Source organism: Balaenoptera acutorostrata, chromosome 2 (assembly GCF_949987535.1).
Source record: "Balaenoptera acutorostrata chromosome 2, mBalAcu1.1, whole genome shotgun sequence".
NCBI lineage: Eukaryota > Metazoa > Chordata > Mammalia > Artiodactyla > Balaenopteridae > Balaenoptera > Balaenoptera acutorostrata.
The window spans coordinates 162985846-163008270 of record NC_080065.1 but is presented as its reverse complement, the minus strand read 5'-3'; the positions used below and the strand labels follow the sequence as shown (position 1 = coordinate 163008270).

Sequence of the window (22425 nt, the reverse complement as noted above, 5' to 3'; positions counted from 1 at the left end):
CTGTGTGATCTTGGGGTGAGTTATTTAAGTCTCTGTATGCCTGGTGTCATCATCAATAAAATTCAAATAATAGTAGGGGTGAGATGTGACAGGGTGAAAGAGTGTCATGGACATATATACACTACCAAATGTAAAATAGATAGCTGGTGGGAAGCAGCCACATAGCACAGGGAGATCAGCTCGGTGCTATGTGACTGCCTGGGGGGTTGGGATGGGGAGGGTGGGAGGGAGGGAGATGCGGGAGGGAGGAGATATGGGAACTTGTGTATATGTGTAGCTGATTCACTTTGTTATAAAGCAGAAACTAACACACCATTGTGAAGCAATTATACTTCAATAAAGATGTTTAAAAAAAAAGAAATGGAAAAAAAAATAGTACATGTGTTATAGTGAGGATTAAATAAATTAACACATAAGGAGTGCTAAGCACATTCTGGCATGCACTCATATGTTTATTATTTAATGTGCTAACTTAATTGTAAAGCACTTAAAAGTCATTTTGTATTTTGATATCCTTTGTGTTTTTTGGTGAAATTTTTTGTATGATGTGTCCGTATTCCTATAGGTTTCCCCTGCCTTTCCCCACTCCTCACCTTCAGTTCCGTGTAATACCTTCTGTTAATCATGAACAGTGTCTTTATTTAGTCAAGCAAAGTGAGGAGCTGCCAGACTTACCTTGTTTCCTGTTGGTAATAAACACAAATTAAATTACTGACATTTTACAGATTATCTCAATCAGTTTTAAAGACAGTGTAAAACAGAATAATGTGAATCCTCATTTGCTAAATGCAGGGTTCTGAGAGCTGTGGTAGCTGCTTTCTCATTCCCCGTAGTCTGTTTCTGCTACTTGAGGAGAAAAGCTCATTTGGGTTTTCTTTTTTGTCTTTATACCAGCACATGCAAATGACAGTCCAGGCTCTCCAGGATGAATTGCGGATCCAGAGGGACCTGAACCAGCTGTTTCAACAGGATAGTAACAGTAGGACTGGTGAGCCTTGCGTGGCAGAGCTGACGGAGGAGAACTTTCAGAGGCTGCACACTGAGCATGAGCGGCAGGCCAAGGAGCTGTTCCTCCTTCGAAAGACTCTGGAGGAGATGGAGCTGCGGATTGAGACTCAGAAGCAAACCCTGAACGCTCAGGACGAATCCATCAAGAAGCTTCTGGAGATGTTGCAGAGCAAGGGGCTTTCTGCTAAGGCTACTGAGGAGGACCATGAGAGAACAAGGAGACTGGCAGAGGCAGAGATGCATGTCCACCACCTCGAAAGCCTTTTGGAGCAGAAGGAAAAAGAGGACGCTCTGTTGAGAGAGGTGAGTGGCCACTTTCTCAGTTGTTATGACTGTCTTTTTTTCCTGATTAGTCAGCATTTTGACCTAGATAAATTTATATGCTCTCCTGAGCTAGTGCAAGGGAATTTCTTCTTTCTTACCTAAGTTCTGCACTGATTTCTGTTCTGATTTGCTGTCTTGTATGAGATGACATTGGCTGGCATGTATACTGGTTTAATACCTTTCTGGGTTTTTTTTTCCCCCTCCTGATTTCTGTAGACTCATTTTGTTGCTAGAGGGGCACAGAATTTTCTTGATTTGTTCCTCATCTATTGATTTGTTCATAGAGACACACACAACAAAACCAGAATTAAAGTAGCTGACTACTGCTCAATTTTAAAATATTAATAATTGAAAGTAAGCGATTCCCTCAGTTTCGGTGTGCTTATAAAGTCCTAGGCAGCAGTAATGGATGTTTGCCCTGTGGTTTCCATGGAAACTGTTGCCTTGCTGTAAAAGATCCTTGATAAAAATTATTTGCTGCCCTGGAGGCACAGCTAGAGGGAATGATACAGAGGTATGCTGTCACTTATTTTTAGAGAGGAAACTCAGACTTTAGCTGACCACTGTGTCTACTGATAATTTTTCACTTTTCTATGTAATGCTTCATTTTAAGAAAGCTTAAGTGAAGAATTCATCTTACATTGAATTAAAAAAAAATGACAGCTCTACTTCTCTATATGAGGTCAGAGTCTTCAGATAATTTTCACATTTGGATAGGGGGAAAAAAAATCTCAGAACTATTTTAGTGCCAGTCTGAATAATCCCTTTTTAAATGAAGGGTGAGAAAGGCGGTTAAAAGCAGCAAAACAGCGACTTCCCCTGATGATGGCGACGGTCTGTATCTGCTCTCTGCAATATGATAGCCACTGGCTGCGTGTGACTGTTGAGCAGTTGAAATGTGGTTAGTGTGACTGAGGAACTGAAATTTAAATTTCATTTAAATATAACTAATTTAAAATTAAATTTAATTAATCAAATTTAAATTTAAGTATCTCTGTGTAGGTAGTGGCTACTGTATTAGGTAGTGCAGCGATGCATAATGCATAATGCGAGTAATGTTACCCGCTTTTCTTAATAATTTGTCTTGAACATCTTTCTTTGTCAGTACATGTAGTTTTGTAATTTCAGTTGAATTTATAATGTTCTGTTGCATTTATTTATACTTCTTACTGTTGAAAATTTAGACTACTGTTAATTTTTCATTATTATAAAACTGTGCTGCACAGAATATCCCTAACCATATATCCCTGTACATTAATTTTTTTCTTTAGCATAAATTTCCAGAAATGAATTTGCTCAGGGTGTGTACGTTTTCAAAACTCTGAATATCAGTCTTGTCTCCCAGAGTGATTGGACCAGTTTATCCTCCCAGAAGCATATACTGTATTTTTACGGTTAATCTGCAGCTATGTACGTTACAATCTTCAAATTACTGGACTGTATTGTTTTAGAAAATTTTCTATCAACTGCTGTGTTGTAGGCACCATCCTGAGTTTCTTTCATTTTACTTTCAAGAGTTTATATTTTAATGAGGTAACCTGGAGCCTGGCCATAGAACATTGTAAGAGAAGGTGTAATCATCTCAAATAGCATGCAGCATGAAAACCCTACCAGCATCGTGATGAACTTTGAATGTTACGTTTTTACTCCTTCTGTTCTGAATATTTCAACCTGTGCCCATTTATTTTTGAGTTTTGGAGTTAATAAATAGTGAATAGTTAAGGATTATGAAAAGCCACAGTGTTATTCTGGCAGAGGACAACCAGCAATATGGTGAATTTGAACAAGTAGTAGGAAAAAACATGAATTTAAGACTAATTTTGAAGTAACAAGCTCTACAAATATTAAGTCCCACTTCTGAACATAATGTGGAAAGAAATATAGGCCTTGTTAGTTGTATCAATACACAATTCCAGTTGCCATTAGTAATGTAGCGTCATCTTACAGGAAACACAGTCCTATGGATTAAAATTATTTAAGAGCAAGTAGAAGTGATTGCTTCATGAACACATGTTTAGAATGCTGGTTCTCCTTTCTTTGTCTCCTACTTGCCTTCAAGACTTAGCTCAAATTGCAGTTCTTCTGTGAAGTCTTCCTTGTGCAGCTCTATACATATATGTAGATGAGCCAGTAATATTATAGTATACTTCCATGTGTGTTTCTTCATTGTTCACTTAATTTTTTGCACCAAGGATGTGTGTATATATATATATGAAATTTTATCTTGTCAGTGTCTTAACAAATGCACAGTGGGTACTCAAGAAATGTTGGTTGAATAAGTTGAAATGTAGGGAAAGAAGTTTAAGCCTGGAGCTTACAGAAAGAAGGATAGCTTTTCCAATTCTTTTTTCTCCAGTGTGACCACTGGATACTAAAACCTAACGAAGGTTAGAAAACAAACTAAAACCCCAAACCAGTTTTGCTTATGAGTTTAGGTATAGAAGTTATAAATAAGATATTGGCAGATAAAATCAGCATTATGATAAAAAGATAATATTCTGACCAAAAGGAGTTTATTCTAGGAATCCAGAATGGCTCAATATATCATTCACAGTTATAATTTGTAATAGGTGAAAGGAAAAGATAACCTCGTAGTGTTTGATAGCTATCTCAAAGACATTAGATAAAATGTTAGACACTTTGAAAACTAAACCAAATGAACTAAAAATAAGAATTGAATGATACCTTTATAGCATGATTTAAATAAAACAACTCAGTAAATATGTATTATAAACATATTTTAAACTAGTAGCCAGAATTGCGCTTACTCTGACATATACTAAGACGCATCCATTAAAGTTAGGGAGAGGCAAAGATACTGTTCATCAGTATTTACATTATTCTGGAAGTGTTAGGCAGTGCTGTTAGATAAGGAAAATGGAATAAATAATATCAGTAACGGTAATGGAAAGGATAGGGCTAAATTTTCATTACAGTGTAGATGGGAACATTAATATAAAGATGCTGCTTTCCCCCAACTCTGTGAATTTAGTGTAATCCCAATAGGAATATTCTTGACACGTGCCCAAATGATGTTGCAGTTTCTTTGCAAGAAGAACAGTGCGGGAACACTTGTTTAAGCAGCTCATGATATATGTGTTTCAAACCCAGTGATATTAAAATCTGTGGTACTGGCACAGTAATAGATAGCTAGATTGATGAGACAGAATAGAACCCAGAAATAATATAGTTTTAAGCATATGATACATGTTTGGGAATAATCGCCATCTATTTGGAAAACAGTACATAGTTACATCAAATTAAGTTCTAGATGAAATAAAGAGCTACTTGTTAAAAAATAACAACACTAGAAGAGAATGTAAGAAAAAGGTTTTAATACAATCTTGAGACAGGAAAGAATCTTTTATTGCCATAGCAAGAGGCTTAAACAATTAAATATGTGTATGTTAGAAAATACAGGTAACAGAAGCTAAAATGGTAATTTGGAGTAAAGCTTTGTAACATGTGGCTTGACTTTCGTTTCCAGAGTGACAAGGTGCTAGAGGCACTCGGCACAGCCTTTCTTTGCTCATTACTCAACAAACATCCATTGAGCTTCTAGAATGTATGTGACCCTGGGATACACGCTGGGTATACATTTTCCATGTCAGAACACATGGTCTGTGCCCTCCTAGAACTTAAAAATCTGGTGAGAGACAATAAACATAATTATGAGAGGAAATAAATTAGTTGAGTCTAATTATGTTGGGAGAGGGGATAAACAGGGTAAGCATCTTTGAGGAGGTGCCCTTTAAGGGAGATCTGAAGAAAGTTGAAACAGTCTTGCTGAGCATTTGGGTAAAATCATTTCATGAAGAAGGTTAACAGTTTCAAAGGCCGGATGAGAAGTTTTCAGGAGACAGCAAGGAGACTAGAGGACAAAAGCATATTGTCTAAGGGGAAAACAGGCATGAGATGAGAGTTTGAAGAGGTAGCCAGGGCCAGAGTCATTGATTGCATTCATCAGATATTTATTGGGCACTAACCCATGTGCAGAGCACAAGGAAATATAGTAGCAGTGAACAAAACAAAAATCCATGCCCTCTAGGAGACAAAGCACTTGCCTTCAGGATCCCTGCAGGTAATGCAACAATTTTATTCAAAGTGCAAGAGAAAACTGCACCAATGTTTAATCAAGGGAGTGATCTAGTTTAGCTTTTAAAATCTACTCTGGCTGTGTTGAGAATAAATGGGGGAGGGAGAATTACGAGTGAACAAGGAAGTCTAATAAAGAACTTAACAACTCTAGGTTGGGTGAGTGGTGACTTGAAATGGCTATTGTGCATTATATCACTAGTGTGTCAAGAAAGGCAGAAAGAATTGAGAGCTGGCAACACTGGGATATCCATAGGTTTTATTATTATTGGATTATTGTCCATCTTTTTAAAAAGCGGGTTTTCATCAGTTCCAAGACTCATAGTTTTTATTATTATTGGATTATTGTCCATCTTTTTAAAAAGCGGGTTTTCATCAGTTCCAAGACTCATAGTTTTCCCCATCTCAACAGTATGAAATTGAGTTAATAAGTCTTATCCTTGATGGCATCTTAAAATCTCTGTCAGCAAGGCCACAGTCCTGCTTGATTTGTTTGCCTGTGTACTCACAAACAGTTAACAGCTGCTCATTTTAGTCAATGTTGTGAGTATTGTTGCTATTTCTCATGTTAACTTTAGCTGTTGTTCAGTATGTCTTCAGTAATATTATGCTGTGAACCAGCATTGAAACAGTTATTGGTATGGAGAAAGTTATAAAACAGTTCAAAATGATATATGATTAAACTTTATGGTTAAATAAGTAAAAAAGGGTCTTGCAATCAGTATAAAATAAAAATTCTGAATGATAGACGCTTGGGTCATGGTTTATTTGGAGGCATTTCCTTCTTTTCTTTCCAGCACATTAAACAGTGGTTTACCTTACAATCAGTGGCATCTTAGATTTGATGAAATACAGTAACATTAAAATGGCATTCATATCCAGGAACATTTGTGATTAGTCTTCCATTTTGTTTATGAACATGATTCTGGAGATAGCAGGTAAATAATTCCCCCAAATAAAAGCCAAAGAAGAGAAACAAAAATTAAATTAAGCATTGTATTTTCTGTTTGTACTGAAATTACATTGTTACGTGACTTATTGTTAGATTTTGTATTGTTTACTGGAGTGCCTTTCCTTTGATGGATAGAAGTGTGAAGACATCTATTGGACACATACTGAACTACAGTCAAGACGTGGTTAGTGCCTGGGGCCAGGCATATGGAGTTTTAACAGGCTTTACAGGTGATTCCGTGATACACCAAAGTTTGGTTCTCAGTCTGTTGGCAGAACATACCTGAATTGGCTGTGGAATTTTTGGATCGGCTATCCATATGCATACCAAGCATTGTCTATAGGCTGAATAAATATTTCAGTTCTATATGCTCTCCTATTTTTTTGAAATGTAGATCCTATTGTGATGAATAAAATACTAATTTGTTGGGAATTCCCTGGCGGTCCAGTCGTTAGGATTCCGCGCTTCCACTGCAGGGGCCACGGGTTCGATTCCTGGTCGGGGAACTAAGATCCGCATGATGCACGACATGGCCAAAAAAATAAAAAAATAAAATACTAATTTGTTTTAAAACATTTACACATATGTTAATTTTGGTCTCTATAATATTTTAGTCAACAAACCTTGTTTAGTGCAACTGCTCTCATGTTAAGATTTGCAGCTGTGTTTGAGGTTTAAAAGCCCTACTCTTAATCTACAGATTCAATGCAATCCCTATCAAACTACCACTGGCATTTTTCACAGAACTAGAACAAAAAATTTCACAATTTGTATGGAAACACAAAACACCCCGAATAGCCAAAGCAATCTTGAGAACGGTAAACGGAGCTGGAGGAATCAGGCTCCCTGACTTCAGACAATACTACAAAGCTACAGTAATCAAGACAGTATGGTACTGGCACAAAAACAGAGATATAGATCAATGGAACAGGATAGAAAGCCCAGAGATAAACCCACGCACATATGGTCACCTTATTTTGATAAAGGAGGCAAGAATATACAGTGGAGAAAAGACAGCCTCTTCAGTAAGTGGTGCTGGGAAAACTGGACAGGTACATGTAAAAGAATGAAATTAGAACACTGCCTAACACCATACACAAAAGTAAACTCAAAATGGACTAAAGACCTAAATATAAGGCCAGACACTATCAAACTCTTAGAGGAAAACATAGGCAGAACACTCTGTGACATAATTCACAGCAAGATCCTTTTTGACCCAGCTCCTAGAGAAATGGAAATAAAAAGAAAAATAAATGGGACCTAATGAAACTTCAAAGCTTTTGCACAGCAAAGGAAACCGTAAACAAGATGAGACGACAACCCTCAGAATGGGAGAAAATATTTGCAAATGAAGCAACTGACAAAGGATTAAACTCTAAAATTTACAAGCAGCTCATGCAGCTCAATATCAAAAAAACAAACAACCCAATCCAAAAATGGGCAGAAGACCTAAATAGACATTTCTCCAAAGAAGATATACAGATTGCCAGCAAACACATGAAAGAATGCTCAACATCATTAATCATTAGAGAAATGCAAATCAAAACTACAATGAGATATCATCTCACACCAGTCAGAATGGCCATCATCAAAAAATCTACAAACGATAAATGCTGGAGAGGGTGTGGAGAAAAGGGAACCCTCTTGCACTGTTGGTGGGAATGTAAATTGATACAGCCACTATGGAGCACAGTATGGAGGTTCCTTAAAAACTAAAAATAGAACTACCATACAACCCAGCAATCCCACTACTGGGCATATACCCTGAGGAAACCATAATTCAAAAAGAGTCATGTACCACAGTGTTCATTGCAGCTCTATTTACAATAGCCAGGACATGGAAGCAACCAAAGTGTCCATCAACAGATGAATGGATAAAGAAGATGTGGCACATATATACAGTGGAATATTACTCAGCCATAAAAAGAAATGACATTGAGTTATTTGTAGTGAGGTGGATGGACCTAGAGTCTGTCATACAGAGTGAAGTAAGTCATAAAGAGAAAAACAAATACCGTTTGCTAACATATATATGGAATCTAAGGGAAAAAAAAAAAAGGTCATGAAGAACCTAGGGGCAAGACGTGAATAAAGACACAGACCTACTAGAGAATGGACTTGAGGATATGGGGAGGGGGAAGGGTAAGCTGTGACAAAGTGAGAGAGTGGCATGGACATATATACACTACCACATGTAAAATAGATAGCTAGTGGGAAGCAGCCGCATAGCACAGGGAGATCAGCTGGGTGCTTTGTGACCACCTAGAGAGGTGGGATAGGGAGGGTGGGAGGGAGGGAGACGGAAGAGGGAAGAGATATGGGAACATATGTATATGTATAACTGATTCACTTTGTTATAAAGCAGAAACTAACACATCATTATAAAGCAATTATACTCCAATAAAGATGTTAAAAAAAAAAAAGGTGTCAGATATGGGGATATATGTATATGTATAGCTGATTCACTTTGTTATAAAGCGGAAACTAACACACCATTGTAAAGCAATTTATACTCCAGTAAAGATGTTTAAAAAAAAAAAAAGCCCTATTCTTTAACTAGGTTCTAGGCTAGGAATTTTGGCTCTAACATGTCTGAGGAATGCCCATCTGTATCTTTGGCAGTTGTCAGGTAAAAGCAGAGGAGGTTAGAGGGAAAAAAGAAATAAACATATATAGAAAAAACAGAAACTTTGGACAAAGAGTAGGAAGAATTAAAAAAGAAAAAGGGTCCCTAGTTAGTTTTCCCTTTCCTAGTGATTTTGGAAAGTGTGAACAGTTGCATCGCATAACTTACTGATTCAGGTTATCCTTTCTCATCTTTTTTTTTTTTGTTGTGTCATTTGTACCTCATTTCCATTTTGACAGGAAGATATGTTTTCTCAGAAGCATGCTGTTACTTGAGATGGTAAAGGGTCAAAGTGCAGTGCTGTCTGACAATGGCAGAGTTGAGGTACAGGAGGAGTAGTGAGGGTTCCTTCTTCACTTCTCCGTGTGGAGTACAGTAAGCCCAGAACTTGTGTGGAGGATTGAAATCTGCTGAAGGGACGTCTACCCTTGAACCAAGGGTGCTGGAGGCTAAAACCTGAAACTTGAAAGAAAGAAATTTCAGACATAAGTACTACTTTTCAGTCACAAATGCTCCTTTCTCTCAGTTGTGTAAGTAAATGTTGACTTACTTTTAAAAAGAAAGAAACTACTAACAACGGAGAAATTTTGTTCCTAACTTGTTTGTTTTCTTTCTCTAGTCATTATTCTTTATTAAATCAGTGAGAGGAACTGAACACATTTTCTACCGTGTACCACAGTTGACAGTATAACAAGATCCAGATAATTCTACCTGTATGAATCTCTGGGCTTTCTTTAATTTGTGTAGAGTGAAAATTTTCAGGCTAAAAAGAGCGAAATAAAGCAAGCACTAGCACATTCGACTTCTTACATTTGTCTGAATAGTACATTCTTCTTTATTCCCAGAGTCCTCTCCCTTTATTAACAGTGCAGGAGTCAGAGGCTCGATGTGCTCTCTGGGAAAGGGGAGTTGGTCAGCCCACTGACTGCAGGATGTGTTCATAATGAGCTTTAATGCGCAGGCCTTTGAATGGAGATCTGTTAGGACTGATAGGTTTTACAAGCTCTTAACAGGAAAGCTTTATGCCTGCGAATGGTTTAAAGTGCACCCTAGTTCCTTAGCAGAAGAGGATTTTTTTTTTATTCACATGGATTTCTTTCCTTATATATTGCTGATATGCTTGCTAGAGTTTAAAATGAAATTGTAATAGTTTCACTGTAAAGCATTTGGAAATTTCCCTAATATCTGTGCACCCAGTTTATCACCTGTTTACAGTGTAGGGAGTAGATTCAGTGTGGACAGACTGGAGGCTGGGGGGTAACTGATGAGTTTGTTGTTTTAATGCAGGTGAGAGGTGATTATGGCCTGAACTAATGTGTTCAGATTTTGTCCTGGATTAATGTGTTCTGCATTTTACTGTCTTAATGAAGTGTTTTATCTTGCAGGGGTTAATTGTGGATTAACTCGATCCTTAACGAGACTTGCTTTTACACTCTGTTGGCTCTAGTCTAGGTAGCCTTCCCTCCAGGGCTAGACTGTCTCTACTCCTAAGACGTGACTTTTCTGGGTGTCTCTGCTCAGTGCCTCTGATGTTCTCTCCACTCTGGCTCTTTGGAGCTTGAATTCTTCCCAGCCCCATGTGAGTTCAGGTAGTTGCTCAACTCATAGCTCTCTGGTAGTTGTTCTTTGACACTGTGGAGTCTTTCCCTGTACATGCAGGCTTAGTATTTGGTCAGAGACTCCAGGGGACCCCTGTCAGATCAGACACTGCTGCTTTTCTGGCTAGCTTCTTCCTCTTTGTCATTCTGCTCTGCACATTTCTCCTGTCTTTGGGACTCTTACCCACTGATCTGTCTTCTGAGCTCTGCGGGACTGCTGTTTTCTGTTTGGTCTTCCTCTCCCTGCATCACATATTGGATAGCAAGTCCGGACCATAACCTTGTTAGTTTCTCTTCTCTCAAGGATCATACTCCTGTGCTGCTTGTTTTCCAGCGTCTGAAAACAGTTGCTTTATGCATTTTTGTCTAATTTTAACATAGTTTATGACAGGAGGGCTAGTCTTCTGTCTGTTATGATCAGATTGTGTTGGCCTTGTAGAGGGTGAGAAGTAAATAGGAAACTCGTTGAAGGATTGAAAACAGAGTATTGCTGTGATTTGTTGATGCTTTATCTAGAGTACACCATTGCTTTCTTTAAAATGGACAGAGGAAATGAAAGGAAACTTAACTCGAGGCTGTTGTAGTAATCTAGGCTTAAACTAGACTGGAACTGGAGTGAAATGATAAATTCAAGAAATCTTTTGAAGCTGGAACAATTAGGACCTGCTCTAGAAGGTGGTAGGAAGTGAAGATGTGGGAGGAATGAAAGGAGACACTGTGCTGTTTGGCTTGAACCACCGGGAGGGTAATGCCATTTAAGGAGATGGGCAAGACTCATCAGTCTTCAGAGGAGGGGCTAGGTTAAAGAGGAGAAAATCACGAGTTTTGTTTTGGATGAAATAAGTTTGAGTGACCTAGTAAACATCTATATACATGTCAAATGGGCAGAGCAGAAGGCAGGGCTAGAATTTCACCAGCACTGTTCAGATGGAAAATATCCATCTGTATTCTCTGCCATCACTAGGGCCTGTACCAGGGTACTCTGGAAGTACTGGCTGACTCAGAGACATTCTCAGAATCTGACAAGAAAATAGCCTGAGGAGGTCTGGTAACTTCAGGGTGATCCTTGAAGACCCTAACTGTGATATTCTGCCATCTCCTTCCTTCCTTTCTGATCCTGAACGCACTGACATTTGGATTGAAAAAAATAGCTATGTTTTTCTGCCATTTGCTACCTGTAGACTGTTTAGGAAACTTGTTCAGCAGTCTTACCTTCTTTTTTTTTCTGATTGTAGCCCCTCTGGAGAGAGATTTCCATCGTAGGTAGCCCGGTGGTTGTTGCTCTGGGGGAGGATGCTGTGCAAAGGAGGTTGTCCACACAAATGCTTTCAGTTGTTTTGTGCAGTGCGGACTGTGGCTACTTTGATTCCTCCTTTTTCTTTTTTTTAAAATAAATTTATTTCTTTTTGGCTGTGTTGGGTCTTCGTTGCAGTGCGCGGGCTTCTCATTGCGGTGGCCTTTCTTGTTGCGGAGCACGGGCTCTAGGCGCGCGGGCTTCAGTAGTTGTGGCTCATGGGCTCTAGAGCGCAGGCTCACTAGTTGTGGCGCACGGGCTTAGTTGCTCTGCGGCATGTGGGATCTTCCCGGACCAGGGCTCGAACCCGTGTCCCCTGCATCGGCAGGCGGATTCCTAACCACTGCGCCACCAGGGAAGTCCTGATTTCTCCTTTTAAAAAGGGACTATTTCTAATCCCCTTTTTGGATTGTTTGGAGTTCTGATAATATGTCTTGGAGTCCTGTGGAAGAGTGACACACAACCTGGGGATGTGCCGGAGCTTCCCCTCTTGTGGTGGCTGGGGTCTCTGTGACTTACCGTGTATAACCAGGTGTGCAGAGACGGGGACCCGCCTGTACCCCTTAGCCTGAATGCAGTCTGTGTGCTCCCTGGTCCGCAGGGAAAGGTCAGGAAGACAGAAAGTGGATCAGAGTGTCTTACAAGGCCGGGGTAGTCATCTTTGCATGTAACTACTACTCCCTCGCCTCTCCACTCCCCTCTTGAAAAAATGAGAGTGAAAAGGAGGGCACTTACTCTCTTTTTTGCTTCTCTTGTATAGGAGATGCATCGGAGATTTGAGAATGCCCCCGATTCTGCCAAAACTAAAGCTCTGCAAACTGTTATCGAAATGAAGGTAAGTGAGAACTTCCTAAGGAGTCTTATGTGTCATTTCACATTTTAATGTGTGAGTTTAAGAAAGTGGTATGTAATAATAGTTCACTCATTTTGTAGACTGAGAAGAAATAGTAAGACTTAATGAAAATGACACATTAAAAGAACTTCAGTTTCGTTTTCTCTTGTCCAGCATTTCTTGGAGTCATCTGTTCTCAAACCTTTTGATATCAGGGCCCCTTATTCTCTTAAAATGACTCATTTCATTTGTTTTTAAGAAAATGTCCACCAAATACCAAGTTTGTGTGTCAGTTCTTCTCTCGAGTTAAGAATAGGGTTCCGTGAAAAAAGTACCTGATTGGGCTTGCAGCTCACAGAGCACCCAGTGCTGTCCTGGGAGCAGCGTCACACCCAGGTGCAGCAGCCGGGCCCGGCCCCTTCCTGTGTCGTCACACAGCATGGTACAGAGAGATACGTACTCAAGGGCTGAGCATATGAAAAGTAACCAGGGACATTCCTAAGTGAGCCAGTGTTTTAAAAATGTTCTTTCTTATTTTTCTTTTTTGTCTGAGAGTGCTGACACTGAAGAATACACTGACGGCTAGCACGGTTTGGCGCTGTTGTCCAGAGGCACGAGCGCTTTTGCCTGTCCTTTATACCTTTAGTGCACGTGTTAACACAGTGGAAAAGGCACATAAAGTCATAGTATTATTATGAAAATAGTTTTGACTTCTCAAAAGGGCTAGGAGGCACCCCCAGGCTTTCACGGACTATACTTTGAAAACTTCTGCTTGAAGTTACTGAGTAGTTAGAAATCTTTAGGCTGAACGTTATGGTGATTGGTGACTAAGCGCTTGCCTTCTGTGTTAAATTGCCTGGATTCAAAACCTGGCTTTATTTAACCAGTTGTATGACATAGAACAAGTAACCTAACCTCTCCATACCTTAATTTCTTTATTGATAAATGGTGATAACAATAGTACCTATCCCATGGGTTCTTTTGTGGTTTAAATTAGTTAAAACAAGTAAAACACTTTAAACAGGACCTGGCACATAGTAAACATTCAGTCAGTGTTAGCTGCTATGCTATTATTATTTTTATTAACAACATATTCCTTCTTGCAAGAGCTATAAGACTCTTACAGATAGGGACCCCTCCCTCTCCCCCTCCTGCCCTCTCTGTCTCTTTTTTTAACTTCTTTGTATCCCCTAAAAAATTTGACACGGTGTTTTGCATCATGTGCCTTCATTTAATATTTGTTGATGTGGCAAGAGTCTTTAGTTTTTGGTATATAAATAGTTTTATGTAAATAGATGCTTCTCAAGTACAGTTATCAGAATGGTTCTCTTAATTTAGAAGATTTCCTCTTAAAACTTTGTTTTTATTGTTGTATACATCTTTATTCTCACTGGGGAAAGGGTTTACCAAACAAATACCAAATTAGTGGATTCTGGGTTCTTTATGGTTAAGACAATTCATAGTCTTGAACATAATCTTGTAAACAGCCTCTAGAAAGGTGTAATTACATATTCACATTTCCCACAAGTTTATTGGTACATGTTATTTCCTGATCCCTGTTGGAACCTAAAAACACACGAGTGTACCTGTGTTCACAATTATTTTGCTTGCCTTTTGATGGCACAGGGAAGTGTACTGGTTTTAACTGGCAATAGATCTATTTTAAGTTGTGTTAACCTGCAGCCATTCTGCTAAGAAGCAAGAGACTGAGATTCTGGTGGCCGAGTGGGGTCAGGTGGATGTTATGTTGAAATTGCAGATGAAATAGCTGAGATGCTGAGAGTGTGGCATGAGCTTGAGAGGATCATGAAGACCTAGACTGGTCTTTGGGGGAAATGGGAAAGGAGGTGATGGTGGACAATAAAAGAGCCCAGCTGTCTTCAAGGTGACGTAATATTCTTTTCTCTCTCCTCCTCCTCTCCCTCCTCCTTTCTCCCACTTTCTTCCCTCTGCTTCCTTCTCCCTTCTCTAACTTCTTCTTTTCCCTTTAGCAGTGGAGGAGCAGGGAGGAATTACTGGACTGCTGTAGGGTTAGAGTTTTGCTGGGTAGATATGGCAGAATTACTGGGATGCAAGTGAATTGAGGGTGGAGGTGAAGGAGTAGTTGGGATGATGAGTCCAGGAATGTAGCCTGGATAGGAAGGAAGAGAATTCAGAATGGATGGACAGGTTGGGAGAAAATGTAGAAGTTAGGGAGGTGGAGGACTCTGTGAGATACAAGAGCAGCAGTTAATGTGAGTGACGGTGTGTCAGGCCTGGGAGGAGAGGCCTGGGTGATGTGGTCTTGTAAACTGGATAGCTAAAATGGACCGGAGGATGAGGGCGTTGGCATTACGGATGTCAAGGAATTCGGACATTGAAATCCTAGGATTATGGCAAGAGTGGCATTTGAAGGAGAGATCTATTGTCAGCCGGGTGCTGAAGACTTCTTCAGCGGGCGGGAGTGACGGGGAAGCCCCTAGATGGCAGCCGTGCGGAGGTAGAGTGAAGAGGAGTGGGAGCTTTAAATGGGAGCAGCATGGAGGAACGTGGAGGATGCCCACACTTCTCCCTGCCACTCTGTGATGCTGGTGGATTAGTGAACTTCAATGGAGAGCGTTGGGGGAAATTATATCCTTTGGGAAAGCCTGGGTTTACTTAGAGCAGGGAGACAACTTTTGAAAAAAAGTTGAGCATTTGGGAAATTTAACAAGGAAAAGAGGATTTCAGTGGACTCAGTGGGGTTGGTTGATTAATGATGGGAGACCCAGGGCTGGGGAAGTATAGAGTAGTAAGATGATAAAGAATTTATTTATTTAGTTATTATACATTCTAGGAGTAAGAAACCTCCTTGGAAAGGGCTTTCCTCAAATAAACCCAGCCTGAGTACTGGTCGGTGCTACAACTAGTCCAACATATCAGGCGTTAATTTTCTGGCCTCATCCCAGAAAGTAGCCTGGCAGGTTCTTTTTCTGCCTCATGGCTTTCAGAGCTGCAGTTATGGTCCCTTTTTAGGTGCAGATTTTATGGTGCATGATTTGATAGTGAGTGTCTGATTTGGTCAAGAGCTGCCTCTCTGTCTGTGTTGGGATTTTCAGATAGTGCATTTGAAGCCCTTTATTTGTTTATTCTTCATGGGCCGGGATAGTTTTAAACAAGTAAATCAAAATCCTGGTTTAGGTTTAGAGTGTCTCTGATTGTGTTAATTTAATATGTTTAATTTTGAACCAAATGTAAGTTTCATTTGAATAGATTTGTAAAAGAAAATTTTCGTTGTGTTATTTTTAAAGGTAATGCAATGCAAGTCAGAGGAGTACAGCCCTCGCCTCTCCCCCGAACCTAAAAATAGCTAGCTGTAAGTGTCTCATGATAAATCCTTTAACTCTTATCGGCATACTCTCAGATAACAAGGAAAGTCAGTCAAGACAGGCTTGAGGTAAAGTGAAAAGAGGAAGTCAGTCTCAAAATTTCTTCCTAAAGGAATGGTTTCTCTAAAATTCCAAATAAAATAAAGCTATACTGAATTTATGCTCTTTAAGGTCTTTACTTCTTAGGTGAATAAGCATATGCAACTATAGATGTAAAAGTATCTATTCTTTGTAGGAGTTTTTCTGTAATTGATGACATCTAAAGTAATCTGGGGATAAACTGGATACTGTGACAGACAAAACCAAGAAAATGAGTATAGACGGATGTTGTACTAGGAGGTGATATTCGTGGTGATGCTGATTTACAAGGACAGTGACGTTTCTTTTTAGAAATCATTATGAGATATTTGAAATGCATGGTGAAGTATAGCGAATAAGTAAGATTACTAATGCAGTAAGTAGCCTCCTCTTATCTGCAGGGGATAGGTTCCCCGACCCTCAGTGCATGCCTGAAACCACAGATGGTACCAAAGCCTATATATATACTATGTTTTTTCCTATACATACCTATGATTAATTTTATAAATTAGGCACAATGTGTAAGGGATTAGCAACAGTAATTAATAGTAAAATAGAACAGTTATAACAGTATGCTGTAATGGAAGTTATGTGAATAGGTCTCATTCTCTCTCTCTCTCTCTCAGTATCTTACTGCACAAATCTAATGCCTTCTTCATCTAAACTAAGCACTTGTCATGCACTGTAGCCGTAACTTTTGCAGTTTGAGGTGCAACAGCAAAACTGGCACGAATTTCTTTTTCCTTCATCCCAATTTCACTGCTGGAAGATTCGTTCTGACTGTAGATCTTAGCAACCTCAGCATATGATTTTTTCTCTTAGTGAGAACTTCCACCTCTTCACTTAAAAGAAGCACCTTACGGCTTCTCTTTGTCAAATCTGAATTGCCAGCATACTACTCTTGTGCTTTGGGGATGGTATTAAATAAAATACTGTCACGTAAAAATGGTCACTTGAACACAAGCACTGTGATGCCAGGACTGTCCATCTGATAACCGAGATGGCTGCTGTGAGTGCCTAACGGGCGCGGGTACCCTGGACAAAGGGATGATTCACGTTCCAGTGGGACAGAATGGGATGGTGTGAGAGTTCATCATGTTGATTGGAACAGCGGTGCACAGTTTAAAACTTCTGAATTGTTTTTTTCTGGAATTTTCCATTTGATATTTTCTGACCGCAGTTGACCTCAGGTAACTGAAACCACAGAAAGCAGAACCTCGGAAAGTAAAACTGTGGAAAAGGCGGGACCACTGTGTGATAAAGTGTAACTGTTAACGTAATTATTCATCCCTTTGTTTTTCTGCAGTGGGACGTTATCAGATCTTTATTATTGTAGATAACGGTTATACGCATTATTGTGTAAATCTTTGAAACCTTCTTACTCTTTTCCCCACTCCTTTGGGGGCAGAAATAAGCCTTTTAGGGGGGTCAAGTAAAACGATAAAATATTATAGCTAGAAAAGGTTTTACTGTTAATATTACAGATGTTTTCACTAGAAGTTTGTTGACCATAAAGTACTTAGAAACTTTAACTAGTTTTCCATTGCGTCTACTTCTTTAGTTAATACTCTCAATTTTAATCAAAAGGGTGCAGAGGAAAGGATAGAGGAAAAATCATACTATAGATCTCAGTCCTCCTCCTCTCCACCATATGGCCATGAAGGATATATTTTAGAAGCAAGGCACCAGTTGCAATATTTCTACATATTTGTTTATCTTTATTAAATTTCACATCTGTAAAGACAGACTTGTGCAACCTCTCTGACTTTTTGCGAATACTTTAATGTCTAAATCTTCCTTTGTCCTCAGGATTCAAAAATTTCCTCTATGGAGCGTGGGCTCTGAGACTTGGAAGAGGAGATTCAGATGCTGAAATCTAACGGGGCTTTGAGTACTGAAGAACGAGAGGAAGAAATGAGGCAAATGGAGGTCTATCGGAGCCATTCTAAATTTATGAAAAACAAGGTCATGGTGTGTGATACCGTAATTTTTAAATGGGGTTTGAAAAATTGATGCATGTTCCTACTTCTTTAGTGATGATGGACCTCATGCTGTTTTATCAGGCTTCAGGGAAGAATACTTGTACCGTAATTCTTTCAGATAGAACTTTCCCAGAATTAAAGTCAGAATTACTGATGTTGTATAGTTATTTCACATTTCACTTAAAAGAAAATTACTTGTATGAGGCTAAGTGTGTATTATCACAGTTTAACATTTCATGTCTACCAGTACTTCTGAGGCGATTAGTAGGATTACATCCAGATGAGTTTTTCTCACTATATGAAACATCGCGTTCTCTATGTCTTGTGAACAAATTTAGAAGTCAAATTCAGCCTAAGAGACTGAATCCACCTCCCCTTTTTTTTTCCTGAAATGGCTTAAATAAAATCGTGTTTTCCCTTCAAACACAGTTCCCTAAAGGAAAGCCCTTTGCGCTCTCCCTTGGAGAAGGCCCATGTGTATCAGGTTTATTGTTTCCCACGTGCACTTGGGGTGTATGTACAGTAGGATAGGCATCGCTGAGAGATATCAGTCTGTATTATAACCTCAGTCACAGTATTCCTTCTTTAGAGCCAAAGGCATTTATTTTGATCCTATGAACTATTTTAGGCAAATTGGAGGATTTAGTTTATTACAGTTATCAGTTTATCAGGTCTGTGGTGTTTTAAAGATCATAATTTCAATTACAAAATATTAGAAAATAAGTGTTCCTCCCCCTCCCCCTGCCCCCCATATCCCAATTGTGTTAGTTCCCTAATTTCTCAGAAGTGAAAACTGTTCCTTTAATGATACAGTTTCTGGCTTCTTTCTGTGATACCCATACCTGCATATAAGTCAGTAGAATATTCCTCTGTTATTTTAAGACTGTGTTATCAATGACTACGGCCAATTTCATGTAACTTTTAGAACTTAAAAATTCACATATCCAACTTTCTGTTAGTTTTGATTTATCATTCTAACTTGAGAACAAAATAAAATATCATCTCTGCTTCCCATTTGCTGATTAGCACATTTCAGTCCATTACCCTGTGAAAATAGTGAGCCCATCTAGGGTCCTTTGAAGAGGAAATTAGGGGAGCAGATTTGATTGTGTTATATGAGTTATTGTTATTTCCAGTTACTGCTCTGGCTCAAAAGCAGATAATAAGAAGACCTAAGTTGACACATGAGTGAAAAAGAATAACAATGTCGTGACAGAGCAACTGAAGGAGGAGCTAAATTCGAAAGAGGCTCAAGGAGAGGAGCTGAAAAAGAGAGCGGCTGGTCTTCAGGCAGAGGTCTTTGCCGAAAGATTTACCCTTTGCGTGCAGTGATCCCACAGTGGGACCCTGCTGCTCTGGCTCTGGGTGCTCACACTTTCACTCTGTGGTCGGCAGCTTGGCCCGGGACTAGCACTGACCAGCCTGCTCTGCTCTTTAACTGACTCCTGTTCACCGGTTTGACCCACGTGCCACCCTGTGTGCAGCGAGCCCTCATGTGCTCTGGAAGCCCTGTCCCTGGTTTTTTATTGTTGCTTTGTCACTGTGTGGATGGTGCTTCAAAGCTGTTTTTTCTCGACTCCTTTCCTGTTAACCAGAAACTTGTTGATTTATGTGAATGGTCTCTTTCTCTTCTTAGGTACAAAGAATGTGCAGATGTTCTAGGTCCATCACCCAGGGTTTATTTGAGTCTGATTTCTTGAGTGAAGTGCTTTACCTTCATATGTAGACATCATCTTTAAGTCCCCGATAGGTGATTCTGCAACAAATTTTACTTTCTTTGGAACAGATGTATAGAAGGGATTAGCTTATTTAGTTATCTGGTCAGTTAGAAGTAGCATGAAACTTAAAGTCTCTAAATCTATTCAGTAGCTCAATCATCTGTCTAGAGAACTTGAAATTCCATTTCAAACTGTGATAAAATGATTATAATAAAATAGCTGACACTTGAGTACTTACTATAAGCGTTTTATAACCTACTAAGGTAGGTATATTCTCAACCCAATTTATGGATAAGGAAGCTGAGGTAACACAGTGGTGCTCAGGAAGCACAGTTAGTAAGAGGCAGAGTTTGATTTTTACACAAGCCATTTGGTTCCAGAACCTGTGCTGGTAAGCTCTGTACTCCACTGCCCTATACTAGGCTGTGCACGCATTTGTCTCACAAGTGTCAGGAAAAAAACTGCTTCTGAAACTTACGGTAGGATAAGACTGGAATGCAGCATTAGAAGAAAGAAAAAAAAACCACTTGTGCTAATTTAGTGTGTTTGCTATTTATGGACCACTTTATAGTATAGATAGAAAAGTGAGATATTTTGTCTAAAAGGGTCCAATTTGGTTTGTTGTAACCATGTATTGTCTAGAGGAGAAGTTGATCTATAACTTTTTTTTCCTCAGCTAGTATTATTAATTTCTTTTTGTGTCGAACAACAGGCTAAACATTCTCTACATTTTTTTGGTTTAATCTGTACGCAGTACAGTGGCACTGGTTTGCTTTCTCCATCTTACTGATTAGGAAACCAAGGCTTAGAGAGGTAGTTACCCAAGAAGACACACTCGTTCGTTCTCACATGGGATTGACTGCAAAAGCTTTATGCTCCTAACTTTTAAGGAAAATTTGTGCTTCTAAACTCTTCTATTTAGGATATTTTCTTCTTTTTCTCAGTCTTTATGGTCAGTATAGCATTATTTGAGGATTATTTAGTAATGCAGATGATGAGGAAACTGAGATTTTATATTTATTTTTGATCACATGGTCTAGAGGTAGCTGGAAATTTGAGTAATCTTTAAGCCATAGTTCTTTAGCTGATGAGGTGAGAACATTTTGAACGTTTCTCCTGACTATTCATTCATACCACCAGTGCGTTTTTAGTGCATTCTGTTTGTTAGGGGTGGGATGTTGGTAAAGGGATGTCATGAAAGATGCTACACCATTACAGTATGTGGCAGCTCCTGGGTACGTATCTGTGTTACAGGATGGAAGTGGCTGCTGTTTACAGCTATCTTCCAGTGATGTCCTTAGCAGCTGCGAGTATTTTGCATACAGTGAGCACACAGAAATGTTTGTTGAATGAATGAATATTCTATTTGTAAGTAGAGATTTCATGCATATGAGAAAAATGCTTGTCTTCCTGATGAAACAGAACAGTAAATTATAAGTTTATTTTTAGTCCTCCTTAAAAGTAATTTTAATTACAGTAAAATTTATTTCATACTTTCTCATGGGAAATTGTTCTCAAAAACTTTGTCCCTTATGCCTAAGATTATTTCAGTCAAAATACTTTAGATACATTCAACTTTTTAAAAAGTATTTTTTGTTTCATCAGTGGTACTGAGATTACTGACTTCTTGTGAAATTTATACTTCCAAGAGTCTATATTTGAGTGCATAGCTACCTTGCTTAGGCAGTAGATACAATGTAAAAACAGATATGATTTCTGTTAATTTGGCTTACATTTAGAATAAAAGAGTAAAAATTCTTAGAAACACGGTAGAAATGTAAAGGAGATGTTTGATGTTAAATGTTTTCTAAGTTAAGATGAGAAAAATTTCTGGGGGAGTGAGTGGCACCTGTTGATGTATGGATTACTCAGTCAGAGTAATTCACATTTGATTACACGTGTAGATTCTTAGAGAATGAGATTTTATGCGTTCTTTATTTAGGTTATATACTTTTATCCATTTAGTTGATATGACATGTTGTAGGTAATATAACTTTGTAGGTGGAATCTTTCTTTTAGGTCAGTACCCCTAACGCCTCAAAATTATATAATTTTTAGAAAGCACATGTTTATAATGCCTTATAACACTAAAGTGGCTTTTTAAGAAGGACTTTATGTACACTTTCATTTGAGAATAAAAAAAAAACAATGAAAAAATAAATGTGCAGCTTTTGAGTTTAAATAGCAATAGTAGGAAGTTTCTTTTTTCTTTCTGTATTCCATCTACACTAATCCTGCTGTATGATTTGAAGTTTCTTATGACTTAAGATGAAAATTGCTTTAGTCGTGTTCAGATGCTTACTGCTGTCTCATAGTCATCTAAGTGAATTGGGATTTTTCTTCTTCCATTCCTTTTCTAATGGATTTCAAAAGTTTAGGGGAGACAATAAATGAAAACTGGAAATTTTGCTATTAGTTGAATAAGCTTTGTTTTTTTGTGGGGGGGGTGTGGTCAGCTAAGATTAGATGGTGCAAAAAGATGAATTGTGTCCTGTCATAAAGTTAATGCTGTATATCTTGACGTGGATCTGTCAAAGATCCAGATCAGAGGTGGTGGTTTTATTTCTTTTT

The 22425-nt window shown here is 38.8% G+C and overlaps 1 protein-coding gene and 1 long non-coding RNA gene across 4 annotated transcripts in view; one reads left to right on the top strand and one right to left on the bottom strand.

Annotated features, from left to right (window-relative positions):
- The window catches only part of LOC130707191 (ELKS/Rab6-interacting/CAST family member 1-like), an 89181-nt gene that overhangs the window by 39619 nt on the left and 27137 nt on the right, over positions 1 to 22425 (top strand). Inside the window, 3 exon segments of the mRNA XM_057540412.1 lie at positions 895 to 1311; positions 12658 to 12732; positions 17964 to 18119. Of these exon segments, the coding sequence (XP_057396395.1) occupies positions 895 to 1311; positions 12658 to 12732; positions 17964 to 18119 (648 nt within the window).
- On the bottom strand, positions 6170 to 11883 carry LOC130707382 (uncharacterized). 3 transcript variants are annotated; one of them, XR_009007273.1, is made up of 3 exons: positions 11816 to 11883; positions 9226 to 9467; positions 6170 to 6885 (listed from the first exon to the last, which is right to left on the bottom strand). It is a non-coding gene; the product is annotated as an uncharacterized LOC130707382 (long non-coding RNA). The 3 variants fall into 3 exon arrangements; XR_009007274.1 differs by lacking the exon at positions 11816 to 11883 and adding an exon at positions 10788 to 11029; XR_009007272.1 differs by lacking the exon at positions 11816 to 11883 and having other exon boundaries at positions 9226 to 9531.